The sequence below is a fragment of the Pan troglodytes genome, chromosome 15 (genome assembly GCF_028858775.2).
Source record: "Pan troglodytes isolate AG18354 chromosome 15, NHGRI_mPanTro3-v2.0_pri, whole genome shotgun sequence".
Classification (NCBI taxonomy): Eukaryota; Metazoa; Chordata; class Mammalia; order Primates; family Hominidae; genus Pan; species Pan troglodytes.
The window spans coordinates 66,486,852-66,513,593 of record NC_072413.2 but is presented as its reverse complement, the minus strand read 5'-3'; the positions used below and the strand labels follow the sequence as shown (position 1 = coordinate 66,513,593).

The following is a 26,742-nucleotide window of genomic DNA, read 5'->3' as shown; positions in this document are numbered from 1 at the left end:
CAACATATTGTCAAAAAAGAACATATATTCTCTATTGTTGGACTTTGGTTTTTATTTGTTTTTGAGATAGGGTCTCTCTCTGTCACCCAGGTTGGAGGGCAGTGGCATGTCACCTTGTCTTACTGCAGCTTCAACCTCCCAGGCTCAAGCAATTCTCCCTCCTCAGCCTCCAGAGTAGTCACCACATCTGGCTAATTTCTAAATTATTTTTCGTAGTGACAGGGTCTTCCTATCTCGTCTAGGCTGGTCTCAAACTCCTGAACTCAAGTGATTCTCCTGCCTTGGCCTCCCAAAGTGCTAGGATTATAAGTGTGAGCCACCATGCCTGGCCTATTGTTGGATTTCGAGTAAAGGATATATCAGTTTGTGGTTATATCTTTTATGTTTTTAATAAATTTCTGTAAAAATAAATTTAAATTTACCACAATTTTACATTTTTACATTTTCTTAGTTTTTGCTTTACATGTTTTGAATTTCAAGGTTATGTTTTTAGGGGCATATAGGTTCATGAATATTATCTTTTCTTATATCATTATATATCTCTCTATCCCTATTAATATATATTTCCCTAGATTCCATTTGCCTTACTGTGACACCACCCACCTTTCTTTTGGTTAGCATTTTGTGGTATGTCTTTTGTCATCTCTTTATTTGTGTGGTTTGGCCTAAGTGGGTCTTTTGAAAATAGCTTATAACTGAATACTTTAAAAATTCTAATCTGATATTCTCCAATTTTTAATAGACACATTTAATCAGCTTACATTTATTGTAGTTACCATCATATTTGACTGACTTCTTCCATTTTATTTAGTTTTCTATTTATTTTCTTTCTTTCTTATCTTCTCTCAGGTTTTTTTCTTCTTTCCTGTCTTCTTTCATTTTTTTTTGTCTTTCCTGTCTTCTCTTAGGTTGGTGAGATTTTCTATATTCTGCTTTCTCATTTGTTGGTTTAGAACCTATAGATTGATGTTCTTTTCTATTCATAATTACCCTAAAGTTTTACCATACACATTTAATTATATATGTTTCAAAGTCTAAAATTTTCAATATCTTATCCTCCTCCCTGAACAAGGCAAGACTCTTAGCACACTTTACCCAGTAAATACTCTTTCTACTAACATATTATCTCAACATATTACTTTTTTATTTAACTTTTATTTTAAACTCTAGATTTAGTTATTTTATAGTCAGTTGAAGTAAGTCTATTTTAACTTATTTATTTCTGTGTCCACTATAGTTTCTTGATTTCTATGTCCTGCCTTGAAACTGAGTTTTTCTTGATATAATACATCTTTTAATGGTTCTTTCAGTGAAGACTCAAGACTGATATAAACTTCATTTAAAAAAAAAATCCTAAAACTGCCTTTCTTTTAAATTGGCTCTTGAAAGCTAGTTTAGCTAGGTATAAAACTCTGGCTTTACAAGTGATTTTTTTCCCCTTTCAGATATTTGAAGATACTACTCCACGGTCTGCTGGAATCTATTGTTAGTAAGATGTCTATTATCAATGCAGCTATCATTCCTTTATAAATAACTCTCTTTTCTCCCTGGTAACTTTGTTTTTTTCTTTCTTTATCTCTTTTTTTTTTTTTTTTTTTTTTTTTTTTTTGAGACAGGGTCTTTCTCTGTTGCCCAGGCTGGAGTGTAGTAGCACAATCATGGCTCACTGTAGCCTTGACCTTCTGGGCTCCAGCAATCCTCCCATATCAGCCCTCGAAGAAGCTGGGACTATAGGTGCATGCCATTATGACTGGCATTTTTTAAAAAATTTTTTGTAGAGATGGGGTCTCGCCATGTTGCCCAGGCTAGTCTTGAACTCCTGGACTCAAGAGATCCTCCTGCCTCTGCCTCCCAAAGTGCTGAGGTTACAAGTGTGAGCCACTGTGCCCAGCCACAACTTTTAATACTATCATTTTTATCCTTGAGGTAGATAGGTTTACTATCTGATATGTATGTATAAAAATTGGAGCTTCTCAGTATATCTTCATGCCCTTAACTCTGACTTGCGCTACGTTTTGGTGGCTTCTTAAATACTATCTTCCTATTCACTAATTTTCTCTTCATCTATTTCATGTCTAGAATTTATCCTATCTGTGAATTTTATCTTTTTAATTCATTCTTTTTCATATTTGCCAATTCTTATTTCTGCCTGCTTTATTTCACAATATCCTTTTTAAAGTAGATGTTATTTCTCTTTGAGTATTTAGACAAATTTAGTTTAAAGTTTTAGTCAGATTGTTCCATTATTTTAATTTCTTTTGGACAAGATTAGATAACAAATGTTGATTTTGTTGACTGGTTTTCTTAGTGTTGAATATTTTTGCTTCGATACTAATTTTGAGAGTAAGGTCTTCTTTCTTCTTTCTCCTCATTTTCTTCTATCCTAGAGATTTTGTAGAGGTCTCTGGTTCGGAATCAAGTGATGATTTAAGATCTTTCCCAGCTATGGTGTTAGTGATCTCTCCCTTAGTAGTGAAAGCATCCTAGCTTCTGGTTGCTGGGCTGTGATTATTTCTCCTGCCTCCATAGACCTACAGTTTCCTATAAGAAATAGTCTCAGATATATCATCAGCAGCTGTTTTTCAACGTTCTTTCCTAGTAAGCTCCACCTTACAGATGACCTGAGGTCAAGAGTTCAAGACCAGCCTGGCCAACATGGCAAAACCCTGTCTCTACCAAAAAATACAAAAATTAGCCTGGCGTGGTGTCACGCGCCTGTAGTCCCAGCTGCTGGGGAGGCTGATGTGGGAGAATTGCCTGAACCTAGGAGGAGGAAGTTGCAGTGAGCCAAGATTGTGCCACTGCACTCCAGCCTGGGTGACAGAGTGAGATCCTGTCTCAAAAACAAAGAAAAAAAGAAAGCCCCACTTCAGTGTTTCATTTTTAGAAGTGAGTCTAACCCCAGTAATCCACTGCACTTGAAGCAATTTTAGTCCCTCTCATTCCACAGGAGCCTCTAGCTGTGCTTCTGGATTTAGAACTCAGTCAACCTGTGGCTTCAGCCTGGTTCACCATTTCAACATAACCCACCTAGAGAAAGAAAACCTGTATTTGATGAAACAGAATAGGGTTGTGAATTCCTTGGAGTTGGACAGACCAGGGTTTCTTCTGCAGACTTATCACTTACTAACTGAGAGACTGGGAGCAAGTTATCTAACTTGTTTGATTCTTAGTTTTCTTATTCTTCAGCTAGAAATGATAATACCTACCTCACAAAATTAATGAAATAACATTTAAAACTGTGCCTGACACCCAACAGATGCTCACAGGACATACTAGAATAAGTATTAAGTAACCCATTTTAAAAGGTAAATAATTAGTTCTGAACAAATCTATATTTGCCAGGATTTTTTTCCCCACTAAATATGGACTCAGAGCTTTCTCTTTCTTGCTCTTCATGCCACCCTCCTGACATTTACTGGTCAAGATGTTTAGTAATATGAATTTTAACAGGCTGATCATGGGTTTTTACAAGAGATCAGATAAAACTTAATTTATTTATACTTTATGATTTATGTCCAACTTTTAAAGTGTACTTGAGGTAGTTTACAATGAAAGTCACATATGCAATAAGTTGGTTGAATAATAAAGGGAAAATTAAACCATAGAGGAAGAAGGGAAAATAATTATGCCCAAAATCTGAGTTAATTATTACTGTAATTGAGTATTAAATTTGTTTAAGGCTTCCTGGCAGCAAAAGGCAAATAAAGAGGAAATATGATGAATGACATCATTCTCAATGGCTGAAGTTTTTCTATGAAACAGTGTAGCAAGGTTATGATGGGCTAGAAACCATGCAGGGATTATGCTCCATTCAGGATGTATGGTACGGAAGACTGGAAGGAATTCTTTACTGGTTGGTGCCAGCCTTTTCTCATGGCTTTAGCAACAGGTTGGACGACTGTGGTTTTAGATGGCTTAGTGCAATCTGACTGGAGCCCACAAACTGAGATGGAAGAATTTTTAAAAAAATAATGTTTTAATGTTTTTCAGTATTAAAAAATACACATTTACTAAAGAAAATTTGGAAAATTCGAAAGAGTATAAAGAAGAAAACACAAATATCCTTACAATTCCACTGCTCAGAAATAATCATTGTTAATATTTAGTAAACTTCCTTCCAGGCTTCTTTCTATGCATACTTTATGAGCTGACTTGTTGCAGTTCTTTCTGGCTCAATGATTCTACAAATTAGGTGGCCTTTGGCCCAAGTGGTTGTTGTGTTTAATAATAAAAATAGCTACTGCTCATATATTGTACATCTGATGTGCTCCAGACATTCTATTGGTGCATTATGTAGTCCCAGTCCTTCCAAGACCAACAGGCACAAGGAAGTTTTCCTATTTGCAGAGAGGTTATGTAATTTGTCTAAATCACATGGAGTGAAAGGAGCAGCAAAACACAAATCTGGGTGTGTCTGCACAGCATATTCTCTTTCTCCTACAATGTGCTACTTCTCTGAGACCCAGGGGTGCCCCTGATCCCTTGCCACTTTGTTGTGACTCCTGGAAGTGGGAGTGCCAGAGTCTGACATCAGCTCAGTTGGTTCATGGGCCTCAAATGGCCAGCCCAGAAAACAGAAGGAGCTTGCTCCTCCCCTACTCTCTCTTTCCTTTTGTCCCCTTCCCCCACATTCCAGAGGTCAAGAAGCTAAACTGTCTAGGCTCCCAGGTTAGTTTAGGCAGCTGTTCAGATGGCTTTTACTTTGATAAAATACTGTAATTCAAACCTCTTTCATGGGGATAAGGTTAAGAAAAAGTCAAGAAACTCAGTTCCATTGTTTTCAGTCCCAACAATACCAAAGAGCATGTAGGCTTTTTCGTTTTGTTTTGGTCATCGTTATTATTGGGCTTTATAATTGAAACTTAGTGCGGATGTAACTTTCTTCTTTCCTGAGCTCCCCGTTCTGCCCAGAAACTTCTCTCTTGGGCAAGTCACAGACCAAAGAGTCTTGCAGCAGTCCCAAGCAGCCGCTAAGAGTCACAGATTCAGGCCGCACTGTTGTCAGGGCAGGCTGGCCGCCACACCCAGAAGCGGAAGCCTGTTGTGAGTGGCCTCTGTCCAAAGCAAGCAGTGTCCCGTGTGCCAGGGGCCACTCCTGGCTGAAAATGAACTAGTTTTCTCCTCTCTCCTTTACCACTTTCGGGGACCTAAGAACTGAATCCAGAAGAACCAAGCGGCCTGAATGTCAGAGGCTCTTGGTGGGCCATGCAGTGGGCTGAGATCCTCTGAGCAGAGGTCTTCCATGCAGAGTGGTCTGCAGCAGTCTAGATGAATCAGGCTGGGTTGCCAGTGGGCGTGAGTCAGCAATAAGATGCCCTCTCCCCACTACACTTGCATAACTCTAAACACAGGCTTTGTCTTCCCTAACAATCACTCATCTGGCTGTGACACACTGGAGCCTGCTTCCTGGAGGACATGTTCATGGGAAAAATATTTTAAAAGAGGGTGTCCACACCTGAGCTTCAGCACTGTGTGCAACGGTAATTCATCTCAATTGCTGGAAGTATAATACGGTCACATGTCGCTTAACGACACGTTCTGAGAAATATATCATTAGGTGGGTTTGTTGCTGTGGAAACATCGTCCAGTATACTTACACAACCTAGATGGTATAGTCTACTACACACCTAGGCTATATAGTCCTATATGTGGTCAGTTGTTGACCAAAACATTGCTATGTGGCACATGACTATATGTGGCAAACCACGAACAAGCTGGTTTTCCAAATGACTTGCCTCAAGATTTGGGACCCATTTAATAATAACAACGATAGAAACAACAGCAACAACAACAATGAACATTTTTATAGCACTGAACATGACTCAGACAGTTCACTAAGCACTTGACATATATTAACTCATGTATTTTCCCCATTTTACAGATAAGAAAACTGAGGCGCTATGATGGTAACCAACTTTCCCAATGTCACAGAGGTAGTAATAACCTGAACCAGAGCCCCAGGAATTCCAATTTCTTAACCCAGCTCAGGAGTTTGACTTGGATGTTCATGTGATGGAATGGTGGAGGATGGAAGAAAATTGTAAATCACAAGTATTTCCCAGTTGATAACTTCTCAAACCCAAGAATGGCTCAGGTTGGCTCCCGGCACTTGGCATGTCATGGTTCTATCATGCTAATTCCATATGCCGGAGCTCATAGAAGTTGTGGCTGGCTATCTGGAAGGGGAGAAAAATCCCCCAGACCCTGTGCTGGCTGGAAGTGTTCGGCATTTGGGGCGAGTGTGGGTGTGAAAAGCAGCTTGTTGTAACGCTCTAGGATGTCTGGACCACACTAAGGAGAGGCCCTGGCAACACTGCTAAGAAATGGAACATCACTCGTCAAGAAGAGACCCCATTGCAGGGAAACTCTGATGGCTGAAGTGCTCATATGCAGGTGGGGCTTAGCCAGGAGAACCATGAGAATTCCCAGATGGTCAGTGGGAAGGATGCTAAGGTGACCACCATGATTTTTCACTTCCCAGCTCATGGGACAATGTCCTCCAGGTCCTATGACCTGGGGGTTGAAAACCCGGATAACTTTGAATTACTTTCTTATTGCTGTTGTAAAAGTTACCACTAATGGAATGGCTTAAAGCAAGGAAAATTTATCTTATAATTCTGGAGGCCAAAAGTCTGACACGGGTCTCACTGGGCTAAAATTAAGACATCTGGAAGGCGATGTTCTTTTCTAGAGGCTCTAGAGGAACATCCATTTGCTTGCCTTTTCCAGCTTCTAGAGGTGGCCCTCAGTCCTCGGCTTATGGCCCCTTCCATCTCCAAAGCTGATAATGGCCCATTGAGTCTTTCTTACATCGCTTTACTGACATTGAGTTTTCTGCCTCTCTCTTCCACATATTGGGACCCTTGTGATTACGCTTGGCCAAGGACAAGCTTTCTATCCCAAAGCCAACTGATTAGCACCTTTTTTGCTTCCTTAATTCTCCCTCACCATGTAACATATGCACAGGTTCAAAGGATCAGGACTTGGACGTCTTTGGGAGGCCATTACTCTGCCTATCACAGGCCACAGATGGAAAGGGTGGAAACCCCTATCATGAACATTCTTGGCCCAGTTGAGGGCCTGCTAAGCAGCTGGTGGTCTCTGCCACATGCTGGAGAGAAATCGCTGGAGACCTGCCTCAGAGAAAACACTGGAAATCACATAAATGGTTTTTAAAGAACTACAGATACGTCCATCTTCTTGAGTCAAAAAACTCATTTCTGCTCCCTGTCAGACCTAAAAAAGAACCATCCTGTGGGGTCAAATCATTGACACAGGCAGCCTGGAATCCTTCTGAACAGCGACTACAAGGGACAGTTTGTAGGAGAACGTGAGTTAACTCAGTTCTAAAATCTCAGAAGAACGCATCCAGAACATTCCTTCATCATGCATCTCGGATCTGTTAGGCACAACTTCAAAGCCAGCTCGAGCCTGTGGGTGTGTTTAGCCTGTGTGTGTCCCAGGGCAGCAGCGCAGAACTCACAATGTGCTTCTATTTCTTGGTCTTGAACCAACCCGTCAGGAGTGTGGAGGAGTAAGGGCCCTAATTTTAAGCCAGTCAGGGTTTACTCTGTCCGTAGATTTATCTTTCATACTCTTCTCTGGCCATCTCTCAGTTTTAGTCTGTCCAGCCTGAAATGGTTTACTTTTTAAATTTTGTGCATGTTTTTATCTTTTTTATTTTTAAACTTTTGACATGCGTAGCTCATTTGAGGATCATGACAGCAGCTCTCTCTGTCGGTCGGTCAGGAGCAGTGCAGATGCCATGTGTGCCCTTGGGAAGGTGGCTTGACCTCTGTCTCAATGTCCTTGTCTGCAATATAAGGATAATTACAGCACCTGCCACCGAGGGATGACGTAAGGAGTGAGTGAACCATGCAAAGCCCTTAGAACAGTGTCTGATACTTGGTAAAGCTGTGATACACCATAGCTGTTATTATTATCAAAAGATTAAATAAGACACAAACCTCTTTTACTGTCACAGAACTGGCCATTTTGATGCCACCAGACCATTGATATTCACTCCATTTTGAGCACGACAGACACATTCCTAAGCAATATGCTTCTTTGTTTTGCTTTATAGGAATACATTTGACCCTCGAACAACATGGACTTGAACTGCCTGGGTCTACTTATATGTAGGTTTTTGTTTTTTCAACCAAACACAGATAGAAAATACAGCACTTGCAAGATACAAAACCTTTGTGTATGGAGGACAACTTTCCCTATACTAAGGGGCAGTCCCCCACATACACCAAGAGGCATTCCTACAAATGCTTTTTCTTGTAGTGGAGGGTAGACATCAAAGCCCACTGTTGAGGGGGTAAATGATAGGCAGATGGAAAGCCGGGCACTTATGCCAGGGCCAAGAGAAAGCTCCTCTATCCAGTTTGGGTTAGGGATGTAAATAAGGCATAGTGGGTTCTCTCAGGGCTCTTTGGTGCTGGCTGTCTTCCTGATTCTCACCCAAACTCAAAAGGGAACCTCCCAGACAGTGCTACGTTGCCTTCACAGTGAATCAAATCCTGTTAATCCAAAAGGCCACCCCAGACATCACGAACAGATCTTGGCCAAGTCCATTCTAATCCAGCTTCAACCCCACCATGCCCCAACTCCACTTTCCACTCTGCCCCTTGTGGCAGTGTTGAATGTCAGGGAACTCTCCTTGGGGACTGTAAAAAAGCCCTCAGGCTTCCCATCCCAGGGCAGGGCCACTTGCTGTCCTCTGCCCTCATGCCTGGTATCCGCTTTCTACTCTCATCACAGCCTGCCTCTGAATGGCCAGCTTCTACCACCAAGCCTGGAAGAACTTCAGGGACCAAGAACCTTAACTCCAAATGGAACACAGGCCACAAAAATTCCTCAAATATGTACACCAAAACAAAAGGGTCCCCGGGGATTCACTTTATCTTACCAAGTTTCAGCTGAAGGGGAAGCATTCTAATGGCAAGTAAGAAAAGCTGTCAGAGAACTGTTTTGTTCAACATCAAATGCATTCCAGGCCTTATTTAATCAGGGAGCCCTCTTCACAGCTGATGCAGAGGTTGTTCCTGCAAATTGTTCCTGAGTCAGGGAGAGGGGCCTTGATTTTCAATGCAAAATAATGTTCTTTTGGCACAGGCAAAGTTGGTTGGCAGCTGGAGGTTTGGGGTGACCTCTGACCCTCTCCCACAGTTCCTCCCAAGTCCCACTGCACAAAACTAAGCCACCCTCAAATCCCAGGCTCTAATTGGCTCTTTGGTTTGTTTTGCTTTTCTCTTCTATCCAGAGCTTCAAAAGGCACTTCGATAATTGTTTGAGGCATGAAAAAGGCAGGTTTCAGCTTTCCTAACTGGAATGGAGGTAATTACTGTCTTCCACACACGAGCCGGTACATGCTTGAAATCAGATGGCTCTGGGTTGTTTTAGAAAGTGTAGCTGGGCCTCTGAGCCAGGAGAGGGAGGATTATGGAGCCTTCCAGCGGCTCCATTCCAGAGAGGGAGGAATTCAGACATCCCAGAAACGGTGAGGGAAACTTCCATATTTTTTTTGCAGTCTCTTCAATTCTGCCCAAGAGATTTGGCCTGAAAGGATTGTGCCTTCAACCTCATCCTGGAAATTCAGGTAGCATTTTTCGGTTTTCTCTCTCAGGAGACAGAAGCTGACACCCCACATGACTCCCATCTTGTCTGTAATCAGCAACCAGGGCTTTGACCTGCGCTGTCCTCCTTTCCAGCAGCAGAAAGGGGTCAAACTGAGCCAGGTCTAGTAAGAGCTACCTCAGAGAACCAGAACACGGATTTGCTTTTGTTCTCTCAGGACAGCAAACCCAAGGGGGGGCAGACTCAGGCTCACATCCCACTCACGCGGCCCTGACTGTGGACTGGGAGCAAGACCCTGCTTCAAATTTCAGCCTGCCAGCTGTGTGTCCACAGGCAGCTAACAAACATCTCTCATCCAGCCACAGCCTCACCCAGAGAAGAGTAACCGACCCAACCTTATAGCGTTGCTGTGAAGTCAGTTAACATAGGGCTGAAGTTTGCTGTGAAGTCACAGCAACCCTATGTTATGGTTAGCTTCAGTTAACATAGGGCTGAAGTTTGCTGTGAAGTCACAGCAACCCTATGTTATGGTTAGCTTCATTTAACATAGGGTTAATGTAGGTTTAATATGAGGGGCTAACAATTACATATAAATGTTAGCTACTGTAATTGTCAGATGCATGGCCACTGGTGCCAAAGGAACCACTCTGAAAATTCTGGAGGTTTTCAAGACTCTGGGGATTCAGAAATGGAGGAAGAAAAGAAGCTGCTGCAGGAACAGTGCAGGGAAGCTAGAAGGGAACAGGGTGGCAGCCCCAGCTCAAAAGGTCTTCCCTCTCAAGGGCACCACCTGAAACGTATAAGGTTGCCTGAAATTCCACAGATTAGACATTTAGTTTTGCTTCTTTACAACAAAATATCTCAAAGAGAACTGGCTGGTTAAACATTATTCATACATCTGTGTGAACTGGTTTATTTGCTCTCTTCCTAATACCTACACACTTAGAAGCTCCAGGGAGCAAAGAGCTTGGGTCTGAGTTAGGGACTAGGAAAGGAACAGAAAGTAATAACTTAGAGTCATGAAGCACTGTCCAAGACATGGCCAGCTGTTCAGACTCTGAGAGCCCCAGTTCAATTCACTGGCTGGCCTGCAGACAGCCTGCCTGGCTCATGAGAAGGGAGGAGTGGGGAGTCAGGTGTGTCCTGGAGGTCCTGAGGTGCTTTTCTGATGTTGGTACTTTCACGTTGCCCACTCATAAAATACCCTTTGTAAATGGCTTCTGGGACTCCCTCCTCTCTGGGAGTGCCTCCTTCGTGAGCTCTGCATATGGGTGGCCCAGAGAGCAGGCCCCAGCTGTTGCCTCTCCTCAGACATTCCATCCCTATGACCTCATCCAGGTGCGGGCTTGAGTCACCACTCCACTACAGACTCTCTTGATTTGGATATTCAGTTGCCTACTTGACATCTCCCTTTCAAGTACCTCAAACAGAACGCTCCATGTGCCCTTACCCCTACCCCCTGACACCCAAAACAATCCAAACAAAAACTCCATCAGCCTGGTCTCCATGGACATGTTCTTGATGCAGTCAACCTTTCAGGACTATTGACGTTTCTCTTTGTACCTTGTACTTTTCTTTCACAGCCCTTAGGACAATGTATAATCACTTATTTATTTTCATATTGACTTGTGTAATACCTGTTTCCCAATAGACTGTAAAATTCATGAGAATGAGACCAGGTGGTTTGTCTCCTGTTCTTCCCCACACCCTAACTGGCACACAGTAGGTCCTCACTATGTATTTGTTGAATGGATAGTATTAAAGTGAAGATGGGTCCTAGGCGGAGGAAGAGTTTCTGGGCACAAAGAAAGGCCATGAAACCTGGCAAAAAATACATATGAGCTCATATCTTGTTTTCCTGAGGAGCTATTTGGTTTCTTCCTCCTCCCATTTGATGAAGTTATATGTTTAATTAAAGCCCTGAACAGTTAGAACAAATGTATAGGAAATGATCACATGATCATGAACTTAGCAAACTGCTACAAGCTTAATTGTCTAATATGGGGAGTGCCTAAATGATATGTATCAATATGGTTGACTCTCAATTATCCATTCCAGTGGATAATCTAATAGCCAGTAATCTAATAGTTCATAATTTACTTGCCTATAATCCCATAAGTTTTACATGTGGCTTTGGATTATGTTTTGGAATTTGCATCAGGGTATGGGGGCTCTGATGGTTTAGGAATTCACAGTACTTTGAGCATATATGTCCTATGTCACTACCCCAGTTGCCCATTAAGGATTCCTCTGGGTTCCAACTGCATGTGGAAAAAATACTGCATTGTGCTTGGGAGGAAAGTGCATTGGTCTTTTTTTGTTTGTTTGTTTGTTTTGTTTTGGCTGTAAAAATTGGGGTCGAAACCCCAGCTCTTGCATTTACTAACTAGCTCTGTTTTCACACTACCTGTCCCCGTCTAAACCACTCCCTCAGGCAGGTGCAAAACAAGGCGAAAGCAGAGTTAAGCTCCTTATGAACTTTCTGTTTTACATCTAGGCAAAGAAACGTTCTCTCTTCTCCTTTTTTTCTCTTTTTCTTTCTGCCTTAAAAGACCTTCTCTTCCAGCTCAGTGGGATGAAGTCAACAAGGTCTTTGCTTTACAAAATCATGCCTGATTGGGAAAGATCCTGAAAATGTCTAGACAAATCTGAAAGAAAAATGCTGTCCTGGGCAATCTAATACGGAAAACTGACTCTGGGCTTTCCCTGGGCTCCACTGGCCCCACCAATGGTGCAAATGATGGTGACTTTCTCCACGTTGTACATACATCTGGGCATTTGCTCATGCTGTCTTTGTCTTGGGTCAAAGTCTCAAGTTGGAAAATGGATTCATCCTGAGATCCAAGGCAGAACCAGTCGTGTTGTCAGTGGGTAGCTGAGACCCCAAAATTCCCACCTCTTTTCCTGTCATGAAGTTTCTATCTCGAGAGAAAACAGCTGTCCATTCTTAGGCCAACTGGGACTGAAGCCAGCTGTTCCTTCCAGATGCCAAGAGTCAGATGCACGCCCACTCTTTTCTCCTATTCCCTAAGGCTGAAGTCTCAAACTTTATTGAATTTATTAATAACCTTAGGGACTTGCTAAAAAGCATTTCCCCAGGCTCTACCTCCGGAGAATCTGATTCAGTTAATTCGGGTTGGCCAGGAAATCTGCATGTTAAATAACAACCCTCCTGCCCCACCTCATTTCTGATCTCTAGGAAATTCCTAGGTAATTGGTCTGAGAATCATACTTTGAGTGACAATAGCCACAGTGGAGGCACTGGTGTGCCGGTAAATGTTTAACAACTGGCTCTGGAGGTGGAAAAGCCTGGTTTGTAGCTTGCTGATTTCTGTGGTATAAATATTCCCACCTTGGGCAACTCAAGCTACAAATATGACATCATGATTGTGAAGTTGGGAAAAGGTTTGTGCAATCAGTTCTGATAAGCCCATAGTAACTGATTTCAGCATGCCCACTGGCTGGAAGTGGCCGGATGCCTCCAAATGCTGGTTCCTAGGCTCTGGCATAGAAGGGCCACTGTTTGGTCCAGAATGTCACATCCCCTATTTTTTTTTCCCTAAATCCTTCGTTTTTTGAATGGTTTGTTTTGGTTACTGGCTCTCAGAGACCTTGAGGGGTTCCAAGCCAGAGAACGAAGAAGGGGAAGAGAAGGAGCTCCAAGAAAGAAAATGCAATTAGTGTAGGATGTTGGCCTCAGCTACACTGCTAACCTTGTTCAACCCAGCTTTCAGCAGGGAAGGGGTTTCAAACACCTGTCTCTGCCTTCATTTGATAAGCTTTCTGGTCAAGTCACATTAACCTGATCCTGCTGACCTGGAGAAGGATGAAAAGGCTGAGTGTCGGGGACCTGAGGGGATGAAAGTGGATGGGGGAGGCCTGGGGGGGGGCTCATATGACCCAGGGTCACCATCGGCTTAAGGCTTCCCCTTTGTCTCCCTGCTCTGGCCCCATGTTTGAAGGTTCTGGTGATTTCCTCCCGCCCCCCGACTAGGCGAACAGATGTGGAAAGATCTCCAGTTCCCAGGGCTCAGGACACAACTGCCTGTTGTTTCCCGCCTGCAGACCGGGGCCTGCAGTCACAGGCAGAACAGCTAAGCAATCACTTGCCAAAGAGCTGAGCCCAGTCAGGTGTGGGGTGCAAGCCTACTCTGCCTTTTGGGAGTGAGAGGATGTGTAAGCCTAGCTGAACAAGAATGGAAAACAACCATGTTCCCACTCTGTTGTGCTCTAAGTTCACTGTGTAGGAATTCAGAGGCACTTTAGCAGACGCAATGACTTGAGCTCTTCCACAGCAATACAATGCTCACAGGTGCCATGACCATTTGAACAAACGCTGCCTTCTGGGCCAGCTGCTTCTCTTGTCCCACACTGCAGGTACTGCCAATGTGAGAACTTTGCCCACTTCTAGACTGGAGTTGAGGGCACCCTGCTACTCTAAAAAGGATGTTTTCCTCAGCCCACTGAGCTTTCAGGGCTCACTAGATCAAGGCGGTAGAAGAGTTACAAAGGAAGGGGTGCAAGTGTTAGCTTCCTTATGTACCTTATTTATTCAACACTGATAGTTTCAGAAATGGCTTAGAGCCTAGCTTCCTCACCACCATCCATATACCTTTGATAAGTGGGACAAATAAAAGCATAAAAATATCTCCCTTAAATAAAACGCCTTTCTCATATCTAGTCCATCTACAAGAATAAGCTGATACCTAATGATATGTTTTCTAGTTTATGCAATAAATGGTGGTGATTACAATTTTGCACAAAGACCTGGTACACATATGTCTTAGCATGTAGCACATTTACCTGTAAATGCTACAAGTAGCAGAATGACAGCCATCTCCCTAAAGCACTGATTCTCCAAGTGAGGTCTGCAGTCCCCTGGGATCCCTGAGACCCTATCAGGGTGTCCGCAAGCTCAAAATTATTTTCATAATTTTGATAATATTTCACAATAATACCAAGATGTTATTTGCCTTCTTCACTGTGTTGACATCTGGGTAAAATTGCTGGTGCTAGACTATGCTGGCAGTCACGGCATTCTTCACTGCTACAAACTTACAGGGGGAATAAATGCCAGTTTCACCGAAGAATGTCCTAAATTAGACAGTAAAAATTATTAATTTTATAAAACCTTGCCCAAAAGCTACTTTTTCTCCCCTCCCCTCCTTTCCCCTCTCTGCCTCACTTCCCCTTCCCCTTCCCCTTCCCTTTCCTTTCCTTCCCTTCCCTTCCCTTTCTTTTCTTTGTGTGATGACTTGGAAACAAAGTATCAAGCATTTCTGGTGCATCCTGAAGTATGATGGTCATCTGGAGGAAAAGCACTTGTGTGAGTGTCCTGAGTTGTGATCTGCACTAGTCACTTTCATGGAACACAATGTTTACTCAAAAGGACCAAATAACCATAGTTATTCAGATTTGGTTATTTGACAGGCATTTTCTCAAAAATGAACAAACTGAGCTCATCACTTCAAGAAAGACAATAATTAACAGTATTTTCTGCCAAAATAGAAGTATAAAGCAAAAATTAGAATTTTTAGAAACCTGTATCTGCCATAGTGAACTTAACACCTTCCCAACACTTACAGAGGTTTTTGATGAGATCAGTGATATTAACAAATAAGAACTTTTAGTTTTCATCAAGAAATATATCAAATTTGAAAAATCTGCATGACTTAGTGAAGCAATATTTTCCAAATGACCCATGCATATTATTTCAAAATCATGCATGAGCAAAAGATCTATTCAGAGTACAAGCCAGATAACTGAATTTTAACATAACTGAGCACAAAAAGTTCATTGATATAGTTTCAGATTCCACATTGCAACTAACCTTAGTAATCTACTATTGGTTGAGTTTTGGTATAATGTCAAAGAAGAATATTCACAATTATCTGAAAAGACTATTAAAATATTCCTCCCTTTTCCAACAAAATAACTACGTGAGGCTGGGTTTCCTTCGCATACTTTAACCAAAACAACATTATCACAGCTGATTGAATGCAGAAGCCAATATGAGAATCCAGCTGTCTTCTATTAAGCCGGACAGTCAAGAGATTTGCAAAAATGTAAAACACTGTCACTCTTCTCACTTGGATTTTTTAAAAAACAGTTATTTTTATAATAAAATGTTATTTTTAATGTTTAAATGGATTAATGAATATATGCATTTCAATAAATTACTAAATGTTAATTTATTCATTAGCAATGAATAAATATTAAATGAGCAAATATTATTTTTGGTTTTAGTTTTTAATATGGTAAATTATTTAATTATCTATTGCTGTATAGCAAAGTATCCTAAAACCTAGTGGCTTAAAACAACAATAATCACTTGAGTTGCCAGCCTAAAGAAATGGGTCCAGCTTCCGGGCAGGGCGTGGTGGCTCACGCCCGTAATCCCAGCACTTTGGGAGGCCGAGGTGGGCGGACCACAAGGTCAGGAGATCGAGACCATCCTGGCTAACATGGTGAAACCCCGTCTCTACTAAAAATACAAAAAATTACCCGGGCATGGTGGTGGGTGCCTGTGGTCCCAGCTACTCGGGAGGCTGAGGCAGGAGAATGGCGTGAACCCGGGAGGAGGAGCTTGCAGTGAGCCGAGATCATGCCACTGCACTCCAGCACTCCAGCCTGGGCGACAGAGTGAGACTCTGTCTCAAAAAAAAAAAAAAAGAAAAGAAAGAAAGAAAGAAAGAAATTGGTTCACCTGGGTAGCTCATACCTGTAATCCCATCACTTTGGGAGGCTGAGGTGAGATGATCATTTGAGGCCAGGAGTTTAAAACAAGCCTGGGCAACATAGCGAGACCCCATCTCTAAAAGAAAAAAAAAAAAAGCCAGGAATGGTGGTGCACACCTGTAGTCCTAGCAACTTGAGAGACTGAGGCTGAAAGATCACTTAATCCCAGGAGGTTGAGGCTACAGTGAATTGTGATTGCACCACTGCACTCCAGCCTGGATGACAGAGGGAGACCCTATCTCTCTAAAAAAAAAAAAAGAAGAAAGGAAGAAAAGAAATTATTGGTCCATATGTCTGAAATGTCTTTGCTGTCTATCTTTGTCCCGTTGCTCATAGTTAGACCATCATTTAGGCAACTTCTTGCTCACTTACCCTCCACAAGCTTGGACACAGGCCCTTCTAGCTCTGTTTCTTCTTAACTTGAGATTACTGGAGACTCCCTTATGAGTTTTAACACTCCCCATAACCTTTGTATGATTTGTACATAGAAAATACCCCCAAAATTAAAAATAAATTATTAAACTAAAGGAAAGGTTAGTAAGATTGCTGGACATAAAATATTTGAAAATAAATTATATTTCAATAAGATACACAAATGGCCAACAAGCACATAAGAAATATCTTTAGTATCACCTGCTCTCTGCAGCTCCCAGCCACACCTCCCCAGGAGCAGAGGTTTTCTGGGCTAGGTCAGGCCCTCCCATTACCTGCTTTGTAGAAGACAGGGAAGAAAATCACTCACTGTATGTAATTTTATTTAAGAGAGTGCAAGAATGTCGTGTTTGAACCTTTCACTCTTTTTTCTTTGTATTTCTTATCGGAAATGAAAGAAAACAGCCAGTGAGATAGGATCTCAGGTCTAGAATTCCTAGCAGGTAATTTGGGAGTTGAAAACAAATCTCCCCTGAAATGCATTAAGCAGGTGAAGGGGATTCCAGTTTCAACTCTGAAACCACACCTTATCCTGGCCTGGCAAATAACTTCCTTCCAGCCCCAGGCAAATCCCAACTTCCACCCGCCAAATGCCTGCAGTTAATAAACGTTTAAGCAACAACAAAAACCCCAAGTGGAAAATGGAAGACTGATTCGAGGCTGAGATACTAGAAGGGCTGCCTGGGAGCCCCTCTCTGAGAGCCGCGCCCACAGGAGGAACTTTTAGCCAGGGAAGCCGGGGCCTGGAGCTGGGGAACCCAAGGCATGATGTCTTTCAGAGCGTCAGAGCAGGGTAAATATCTGATTTGAGTCAAATGATTATTTTTCTTGATCAGATTTGTCCACTTGTTTCATTGGAACTCCATACCACTAGCCATGGTCAAACCCTTCAAAATGGCCAAAATCTCCAGACTGCATTATTGGGCCACAGTAGGTCCTGCTTCCTGCTAAGTGCTGCAAGACTGGAGTTTCCAAGCTCTGGTCTAGATAAGTCAGCTGAGGGTTGGTAAGAAAGTTCTCATGGGTCCAGAGAGAACTGAGAAAAACAAGGATCATGTTATGCTGTGGAAATGTGCTGCGCGGTAATTTTTATTCCCATTTTACATATCAGAAAACAGAGGCTCAGAGACGTTGAATGACTTGCCACATAGCTAGTCAGTAGCAGAGCGAGGATGGAGATTCACATGATCAATCACAGTGACCACCGTTTGCTGAGCACCTGTAGTGAGACAGGCAAACACCTTGTGCTTTGTGTGTGTTAACTTGTTCAGTTCTCATGGATTGCTTCCTTTTTAAAGAAATGAAACTGTTCAACAGAGCTTCCTGCCATAAGGGAAATCTTCTACATCTCACGTCCAATAGATAGCCACAAGCCCCATGTTGCTATTCAGCCCTTGAAATGTGGTAAGTGAAACTGAGGAACAAAATTTTAAAATTTTATTTCACTTAAATTGATTTAAATGTGAACAGCCACATGTGGCTGGCAGCTCTGGGAGGTTAAGTAGCTTTTCCAAAAGCCAGCGAAGTGATGAGGTGAGGGTTGTGTTGTGGGGCTGATTGAGCCCCAAATCCATGTATTTCCCCCTTTCTCTCTGCTCCCCTGTGAAGTGGCCTGCCTTTTCCAAAGTAAAAGACACTGGGAAGGAAACTGACCAGACAGTATACAGTCAGCCAAAAATAAAGCCAGACCCCCAAAGGTGGGGTCTGTATTTGAGTCTGCTTCTTCCGAATGTGTCTGGAAGCCCCCACGGGTGGCCAAACAGCCCAGCTGGGGGCTTCAGACCCTGCACCAGTAACTTCCCAGAGCCCACCATGGCCCATTTGGCTGGGGATTATATGACTCACAGGTTCCAACCCTACAATTTAAACTGCAGCATTTCCTTTTTCTGGGCTTAACACTAATTGGTAAGAGGTAGTGAGCTCCCAGGCCCAGCCTCACCCTGTCGAAACATGTAGCTCTCAACAGTTCCCACTGGAAGCACCACCCATGAGGTGCAGCTACCATTGCCATGTGTCTGAATGCCAATGTTTAACCCAAGCTGGCCCATTGTTGTTCCATGAGCCTCTCTATAGCCTCTGAATGTTCATCTTTGCTGCATCACTCTCCTCCAAAACTTCCAAGGACATCCTGTGAAGCTCAGAACAAAACCCAAAGTCACCACTTCCATGGCTGGCCCCTGCCCACTGCTCTGACCTAATGTATCACAGTTGTCCCCTTTTTTCACTCTACTCCAGTCTCTGGCTTCCTTACTGTTCCCCAAACACATCACACTTGTTCCTATTCCAGGCCTTTGCACTTGCTATTCCTTCTGCTTGAAATGTTCTTTCTGGATTGAACATTGCTTACTCTCTCTTCATCCAATCTCTGCTCAAATGTCACCTCTTCAGAGAGGTCTTCCTGACCCCACTGTGTGTAAAATAGTGCACCCCTCACTGCCATCTCTTAACCTGCTTACTTTCTCAAGGCATTTATCACTAGCATGTATGTTTGTTGGTTTGTTTGCTTACTGTCATCCATACTAAGATGCAAACAGGGTAAGAAGGAACAGTGTCCTTTTTTTAACCCTGTATCTCCAGTTTCTAGAAGAGAGGCTGCCACATGGGTGCTCACTGAATATTTGTTGAGTGAATAAATGAATGCATGCATGCATGACTGCTCACCTAGAGTGTGGGGGCCAGGGCAGAGGTGGGCTTAGGCTGTCTCACTCTACACAGACCCGCACTTCCCTGATTTGGATGCTGAACCATGAGAAACAAAGAGATTTGCTGGTTTAATTTCTTTTGCCCTGGGAAAGTTAAAGATCACAGACAATCCAGAACTCAGTGCCAAGTTCTCTGATTTATAATCGAGGAATTATCCACATAGAGGTAAACAAGAGCAAAGGACTGACAAGCAAACCGTAGGAGGAGAATGATGAGAAACAGACGGAGAGACCCATGCAATCTGCAGCCTCCAGCTAGTCTGGGTTCCCGCCAGCCCTCACTCAAATTTGGATCCAGAGAATCTCTGCTGATGTTCACTTCCAGATTCCTTTGGGCCACACTGCCAGGTGGCTGTTGGGAGCGGGGGTCACTGCAAGTGGGGGCAGCCTAGGCAAGTCACCCCTTTATCTGACAATGATATTTCGCACTCATCTGAAAGGCACACTCAAGAGGGCAGGCGTTTCCCAAAGATGCCCCAGGCTCACAAAAGTCACCAGACTTTCCCCAAACCTAGATTTTGGGGGAAAAAGTCCTTTCCTTCTTTAATGTAGTCCACAGAAATGTGTCTGTTTTATTCCACCTCTAGAAACTTCAAAGAAACAAAATTAGCAGTGCCTAGAAGCATCTGACACATAGGAGGTAGTAAAAACTGAATGAATGAATGAATGAATGACAATATCAACCCAAAAGGGGAACAGTGGCCTTGTGAAGAATGAGATAGTCAAGCAAATCCTGGACTCCCTATGCCCCCTAGATCACTTTGGATATGCCCTGAGGCCTCAGTTTCCCTATCTGTAAAATGAAAGCCTGGCCTAGCTGAACTCCAATTTCCCTCTCAGCTCCAACACTCTCTAATTCTCTGAACACGCCTTAATAGCTTCTTTATTGTAGACTAGTTCTTACATGTGTCCTGCTGAGAGCAAGGTCTGCTGGTCTGGCCTTGTTTTTAAACAGCAGAGGTTATTTAATAGCAATTCTCCCAGAATATTTTTCATGTTTTCCATGAAAGAAGGTTCTGGAAGGTAGCCATCATCAAAATAGGAAGTAAAGCCAGGTTAGTGTTCCACTTATCAGATAATACGGGCTTAACCAAAATTCCTGTCACCCCCTAGGGTGATTCTGGGAGCTTGACAAGATTTCAGAGGTTTCATATTCAAAGCGGTGAGAAATCATCTCTGAGGCTTGTGGGATTTGGTACCTGTTTCCCTTCTTTCCATGTCTCAGGGCTGTGGGTGCCAAGTGAAGGCTGCAGTAACCCTTCCAGCCTCAGAGGAGCGCTCTGTCCTGTAGGCCATGAGAATGCCCAGGCTGGCCCGGATCATTCCTCTGTCCACTTCAGCATTTCACTTTATGCTGCCTGTAAATCTGACCATTTCTTCCACTCCTAGAGGTGTCCCAAAGCACTAGTTCAGCAGAATTCAGACTCCTTTACCTTTCCCAACTCCACTCACAGCCTCAAGTCACCAGGGAGAGAAAGAGCACCTGACCGAGAGTGGGACCAGGATTCCAGACCGGCTTTAAATGAGCATCTCTCTGGGCCTCAGTGTCCTTGGATGGGAGGGAGGTGGAGACTGGGTGTGGCTGCTTGTCCTGTCCCTTCCAGTTTGATGATTTTCCCTAGCCCAGAGCCAGAGCTGGCCCTTTTCCCTCAAGGAAGCCATGGTTTGTATGCTATGTAGCAGCTACAAATGCAGGGGCTTTTTTATCCCTTTTCTTTTCAATGATCCTAGGTACTCTAGGAAGAGGCAAACATTTTTATGATCCCAGGAACCAAACAACATAATGAAAATCATGGCAACCATCAGCCCAATAAAACCCATGGCAAAAGCCTCCATATTCTCAAACAGGACCCTGGGAATTTAAAGCTCTCAGAAGCCTTAAGTGGCTCAGGCCTTGCTGAAGGCCTCGGGACGGCAGCTGATGGCTGATGAAAGGATTTTGACGCGCCACTGAAATTCTCTTTTCCAAAATAACCACTTTGAAACCTGTTAATTACAGACACACAACCAGCCAGAGCCCCCCAACAGGACCCAGGGCTTCTACCAGGGAGAGCCGGGCTCCAGAGGCTGGCCGCTGCCTTGGCGCTCCATACACTTTGTGTTGGGTGACTTCGCTTCAGGAAGAGAATCCAAAGTAATGAAAACCACATGGCCACTCCCCCGCCCCCAGCCTCCTACTCTACCTCCCTTCCCTGGAGACAGAGGCCGGCTCAGTCTAATTTGGTCCAGTGTTTTTGTTTCCTAAAATCTGTCTTGGGCCCTGGGCCATTAATAGGTTGCAGCTGATTTTAATCTACATGAATCAGAGACCTCACTTCTTCAGTTTTAAGGAGATTACAAATTGTGTGTCCCACAAACTCAGGATGGAGGGAAAAGGCCCTGGATGGGGAGTGGCAGTAGGGGAGACAGATCCTGGAAGGCACAGAAACTGCTCCCCACTCAGCAGTGGGCTTGAAGGAGCTTGGGATCACTCAAAGCTGGGGGAGTGGGGCTAGGGGGAGGTGAGGGTCTTGCAGCTGTGACTCAGTGGCAAGAACACAGAACCTGGTCCTGTGTAAACAGAGCTAAAACCGAGGATCTGGACTATCAGAGGCCTCTACTCACCTATCTTCAACAAATTAATTTCCCAAGTGCTTGCGGGGCACCCCCCATAAGCTAAAGCAGGGGTAAGCAAACCATGGCCGACTGGTCAAATCCGGCCTGCAGCCCGATGTAAATAAAGTCCTCCTGGAACGAGGCCATGTCCATTTGTTTATGTATTGTCCATGGCTGCCTTGCAGTTGTGGTAGAGACCCTGTGGCCTGCAAGGCCAAAAATAGTCACTGTCTGCCCCTTTACAGTAAACATTTGCCGACTCCTGAGCTAGAGAACTATCCTAGATCTCGCTAGGCAAGAATTCCACTTACAAGCCTGTTAACAAGGGATGGATTTAGGATTTACTCCATTCCCACCCCATACCAAAGTCTAGGTTCCTTCCTTCCAAACATCATTCTTCAGGAAAGTATCTTCATGCTTATTTAAGCAATGACAATAAGAAGGAATGCCCACAACCATACCACTCAGTGAAGGTTCTAAGTACTTACCCGACAGTCCCATTTCACAGATGAAACAGAGTCACTGAGATAAAGCAACTCACTGAAGTTCACTCAGGGAACAGCACAGCTAGGAAGAGCTGGGCCTCTGAGTCACAGCATGGTCCTCTGTCCATGGGATGGCCATAATGAAGGGAGCTGGGGAGCTTTAACATAGCAGTGCTCCCTTACGTGTGCCACACGACCACTTGACAACCCAGTGAAGGGCTCAGGGTAGTGTGTCTTCATTTTCAAGGTGAAAAACATAGCACTATCAGGGAGTAGGGATGAGAATCAGACAGGCCAGACTACACTCACCCCTTGAAAACCACCTTTATCCAGGCCCAGTGGCTGGTGAGCCCAGGCCCTCTGGCCCTAGCTGGGCCCTCACTCAGTCAGGACCCAGGGCCCCCTATTTTCCCAGTGTGCCTCTAAGACAGCTCTTGCCTTCAGGCACTTCTAGGCTAGCGGGGCAGAGACAGAAAGGGGAGGATTATGATTGCATGGCAGGCACAGTGATGGAGAGCCACAAGTGGTGCTTCAGGAGGACAAAGCAGCGTCACCTTGCCCTTCCCTAAAAGCAAACCCCTTTGTAGGGAACCCTGGGTGAAGGGCCTCCAGTGGAAATGCTATTCACTAGAAATGCAAGTGGGCACCCTTCCAAGGCTTTCAGGGGCTAAAAAAGTGTTGGAATCATTCTTGGGACAGGCGGGGAAGCCAAAGAAACTGGTACCCTCTCAGAGATGAGACTGGCAGGTAAACTGATGACACCAAGGAAGCTGCTGCCTTGGAGCAATAGGAGTTCTCCCCACGGGAACCATTTCCTGCAGGACCAGGCCTGGGGTGGAGACCCTTCCAGACAGGGTAGGAGGTCACCCCAGGCTGCAATCTCAGTGGTCTGGAAGCCCATGAAGGCTGGTTATGTCTGGGCCTTGAACAGAATCATAGACCAGCAGGGTGCCACGCTGGCTTGCGTAGAATGTTGACTCTGCAACGGTCTCTAGCTAACAGGAGCTGAAAGTTCGTACAAAGGATAGCGAGTGGCCTGTACCTCACTGTCTCTATTTCCATTGCTGTCCCCAGGTCCCCGTTCCTTGGTAAGCTTCTCCTTGAACTTTAGGCAGCACCTCAAAGCAGTTTCAGAATTCACCGAGGAGCCATGGGTCCCAGTCTTTAGAGTCCTGCTATTGTTCAGAGGTCTCCAAGTGACTAGAGGTTGTGAATTGCCAGAGGGTGGCAGAGGACTCCAACCGAGCAGGGACCAAGTATAAAGCAAACTTCCATCACCATCAACAACTGGAGCCCTGCACGGGACCAGAACAGAGCCTGGGAAACGACCCCATCAGCATCTTTGGGTCCCCTCATCATGGAGACTCCCCTCAGAAATAGTCTTCAGCAGGGTTAAACCCTTGGCCAGATGGAGAAATAGCACGACACCTCTGGCTTCTGCTTCCCAGGGAGCGTGTAGTGGATCCCCTGGCACCCTCTGCTTCCGACGGTACAAAGGTTGTGGGTGTAAACCTCAAAGCTCTGTTTTGTCTAGACTTGGTTTCCGGGTGGGTTCAGGCTCTCTGCTCCATGGAACCCAACAGCCAGGAGATTTGTGCCACTGCTTCCTTGAGTCTAGACTGGCGGAGGAGCAGGGGCTCATGACTATAACATGAACGTGAACCGTGGACCAAAGTGGGTGTTCAGGACAGCTGATTGGACAAGGTCCTGAGCTATGCTGAGGAGTGATGCTGGCACTTTGGTAATGCAGTGGAATGGAATATTCCATGGTTAATTAGCAGTCACTGAGTGTCTATTGTGAGCTGGTCACCATCTGGATGAACAAACTGGCAAGTAGACTCTGAGGAGGTCACGTGCCCAGGAGTTTGTTTAGAGAGTGCAGTTTCTTCCCATATTGAGGTGTGCAGAATGTTCGCTTACAGGTGTGTGATCATGGGGTTGGGTCAAACTCCTCAACTTTCCTATGGAATGCCAGTCCTAGGACCCTCTGCAATCTGAAGCCCTCACACAAAGAACAGAGTATTTATGTCAAACTCTACCCTTCTGTGCTACCAAACAAAGCTGAGCCAGAATAAAGCAAAGTGAAAAAGCTCATAAACACTTCCTGGGGCTGGGCTCACAAAGTAAAGCTCAAAGCAGAACAAGCCAGATGCGTTTCAAACCCATAAACACACACGAGGACACCCGAGCTGCCACTGGCCCGAGCAGATTGGGTGCTAAAACAGCACTGGAGCAATGAAGGAGGGGGTCATTCTAAAATTAGAGCTCTACTTTCTCTCCCCTCTGAACATATATGAGTGGAATAATGGATTAATATTGAAAATTGATTTCATGTGTACTTCAAGAGCACCTGCGCGGTGATGCCCACACTCCCTCCCCACCCCCTCCACATACACACTCTCCCTCAACTCACCCCGGAGACCTAGAGCTTTTGCTACCAATCACATCTTGTGTCCTGTATAAACAAGGGCTGGTAACTAGTACAGGAAATGAACTTCACAAGCATTGAATGTGTACCCACCTGTGGTATGGGGAGTTGCCAGATTTTTTTCTAACTGAGAATGTTCACAGAATCTCGAAACTTTCTTTCAGCTTCCCCCCCTGCACACTTGAGTGTGGGCGCCTACCATGCGTGCACACATACCCAAGCACAAAATTTCCCTCAATTTCCCCCAAGACATATCAACAATGAGATGTGCCCATATATACACGGGCACACAGCCAGCCATTCCCAAACCTTCTCCTTTGTCCCCCCCACCCGCCTTTCAATGTATAAATGAGAGCGCCTAGGTGTGCTGGTGCTGCCCCTCCCTGCCTCGGACACATGCAGAACTTTGCGCCCACTCAGCACGATCCAGCACACAGGAGCTGGGGAGCCAAGTATGTTTATATTCCCACGTGTGCACCGGCGCGCACGCACACATGCACGCGCACGCACACACGCACGCGCACGCACAGCCACATTCCAGCTGGCCCCAGCACAGCTGTGACAGGCCTGGGTCTGTTTGCCATTGTTTTCCTTCGCCTCTAACAGGCATTCATGCAACAGAGAGGAGGTCATGAGAGGTTTCCACCCCGTTTTGTAGCATTTACCCCGAGCCTGAGTGTTGGGGAGGTGGCTTTTGAGAATGAGCTATGGGTGGCAGGGTGGAAAGCAGAGACAAAGGCATTCCTTCCCATCTCCTGCCTGAGCTTCACTCGCTAATGTGCACTGCTCTGGATTGTTCAGAGATTTCTTTATGTGTCATCCTGTCTCAAACCTGGCTGGGAGGACGGAGGCTCAGCTAAAGAATTTCTGGAAGTTCTGTCTCAAGGTCCTGCTTTGTCACCTCTTATTACTACAACTGTTCTAGGCCCAGGCTGCCTGGGGGCACACTGTGTCCTGAAAGCCTGAGTGGCAGGCCCCAGCCACATAAGCAAAGACACATTTGGGTAGAAACTGAAGGAGATAAAAATGGACCCCAAGTGGCCACTATCCCTCTAGGGATTTTGGCCCACAAGAAAAGCTGGTATATAAAGAATTCCCCACCTGACCCTCAGCAGCAGTGAATGTTCTAATGATTCCCTCAGCAGTACATATGCAAATGGATACTGTCTTTGCACTGACAATAAGATTGGCTAATCTGGCTGGGCGCGGTCGCTCACGCCGGAAATCCCAACACTTTGGGAGGCCGAGGCAGGCGGATCTCCTGAGGTTGGGAGTTCGAGACCAGTCTGGCCAACATGGTGAAACCCCATCTCTATTAAAAATACAAAAAAGTTAGCCAGGCATGGTGGTGCATGCCTGTAATCCCAGCTACTCGGGAGGCTGAGGCAGGGGAATTGCTTGAACCAGAGAGGTAGAGGTTGCAGTGGGCCGAGATCATGCCACTGCCCTCCAGCCTGCGCAACAGAGCGAGACTCTGTCTCAAAAAAAAAAAAAAAAAAAAAAGATTAGCTAATCTACAAGTTCATTTGTTATTTCTAAGAGCCAGATGGGACTTAATGCATCTAAGACACTAACAAACCCAGAGTTCTTACTGTGTGGATCTGGACAGAGGGGGCAGCTGACAGATTTCTCACTGTGCCCCACTGAACTGTGGCAAGGGACTGGCTAGAAATACATGTACTTTGTCTGCAGCCATGGCTTGCAAACTCTACCCCACTCACCTCTGTGGCAGAGTCCTTTCTTCAAATAAAATCTTACTAGAAAGCCCAGTGTACAA

The 26,742-nt window shown here is 44.5% G+C and overlaps 1 protein-coding gene across 10 annotated transcripts in view; it reads right to left on the bottom strand.

Annotated features, from left to right (window-relative positions):
- RAD51B (RAD51 paralog B) overlaps positions 1–26,742 on the bottom strand; it is a 914,255-nt gene that overhangs the window by 200,342 nt on the left and 687,171 nt on the right. The window contains exon 11 of one of the 10 annotated variants that reach the window (XM_063793606.1): positions 3,961–7,816. The exons of the other annotated variants lie outside the window; for them this stretch is intronic. Coding sequence (XP_063649676.1) covers positions 7,749–7,816 — 68 coding nt within the window. The 3' untranslated portion in view covers positions 3,961–7,748. Of the gene's footprint in view, positions 1–3,960; positions 7,817–26,742 lie in introns of those variants that run through there. 10 annotated transcript variants of the gene reach the window in all.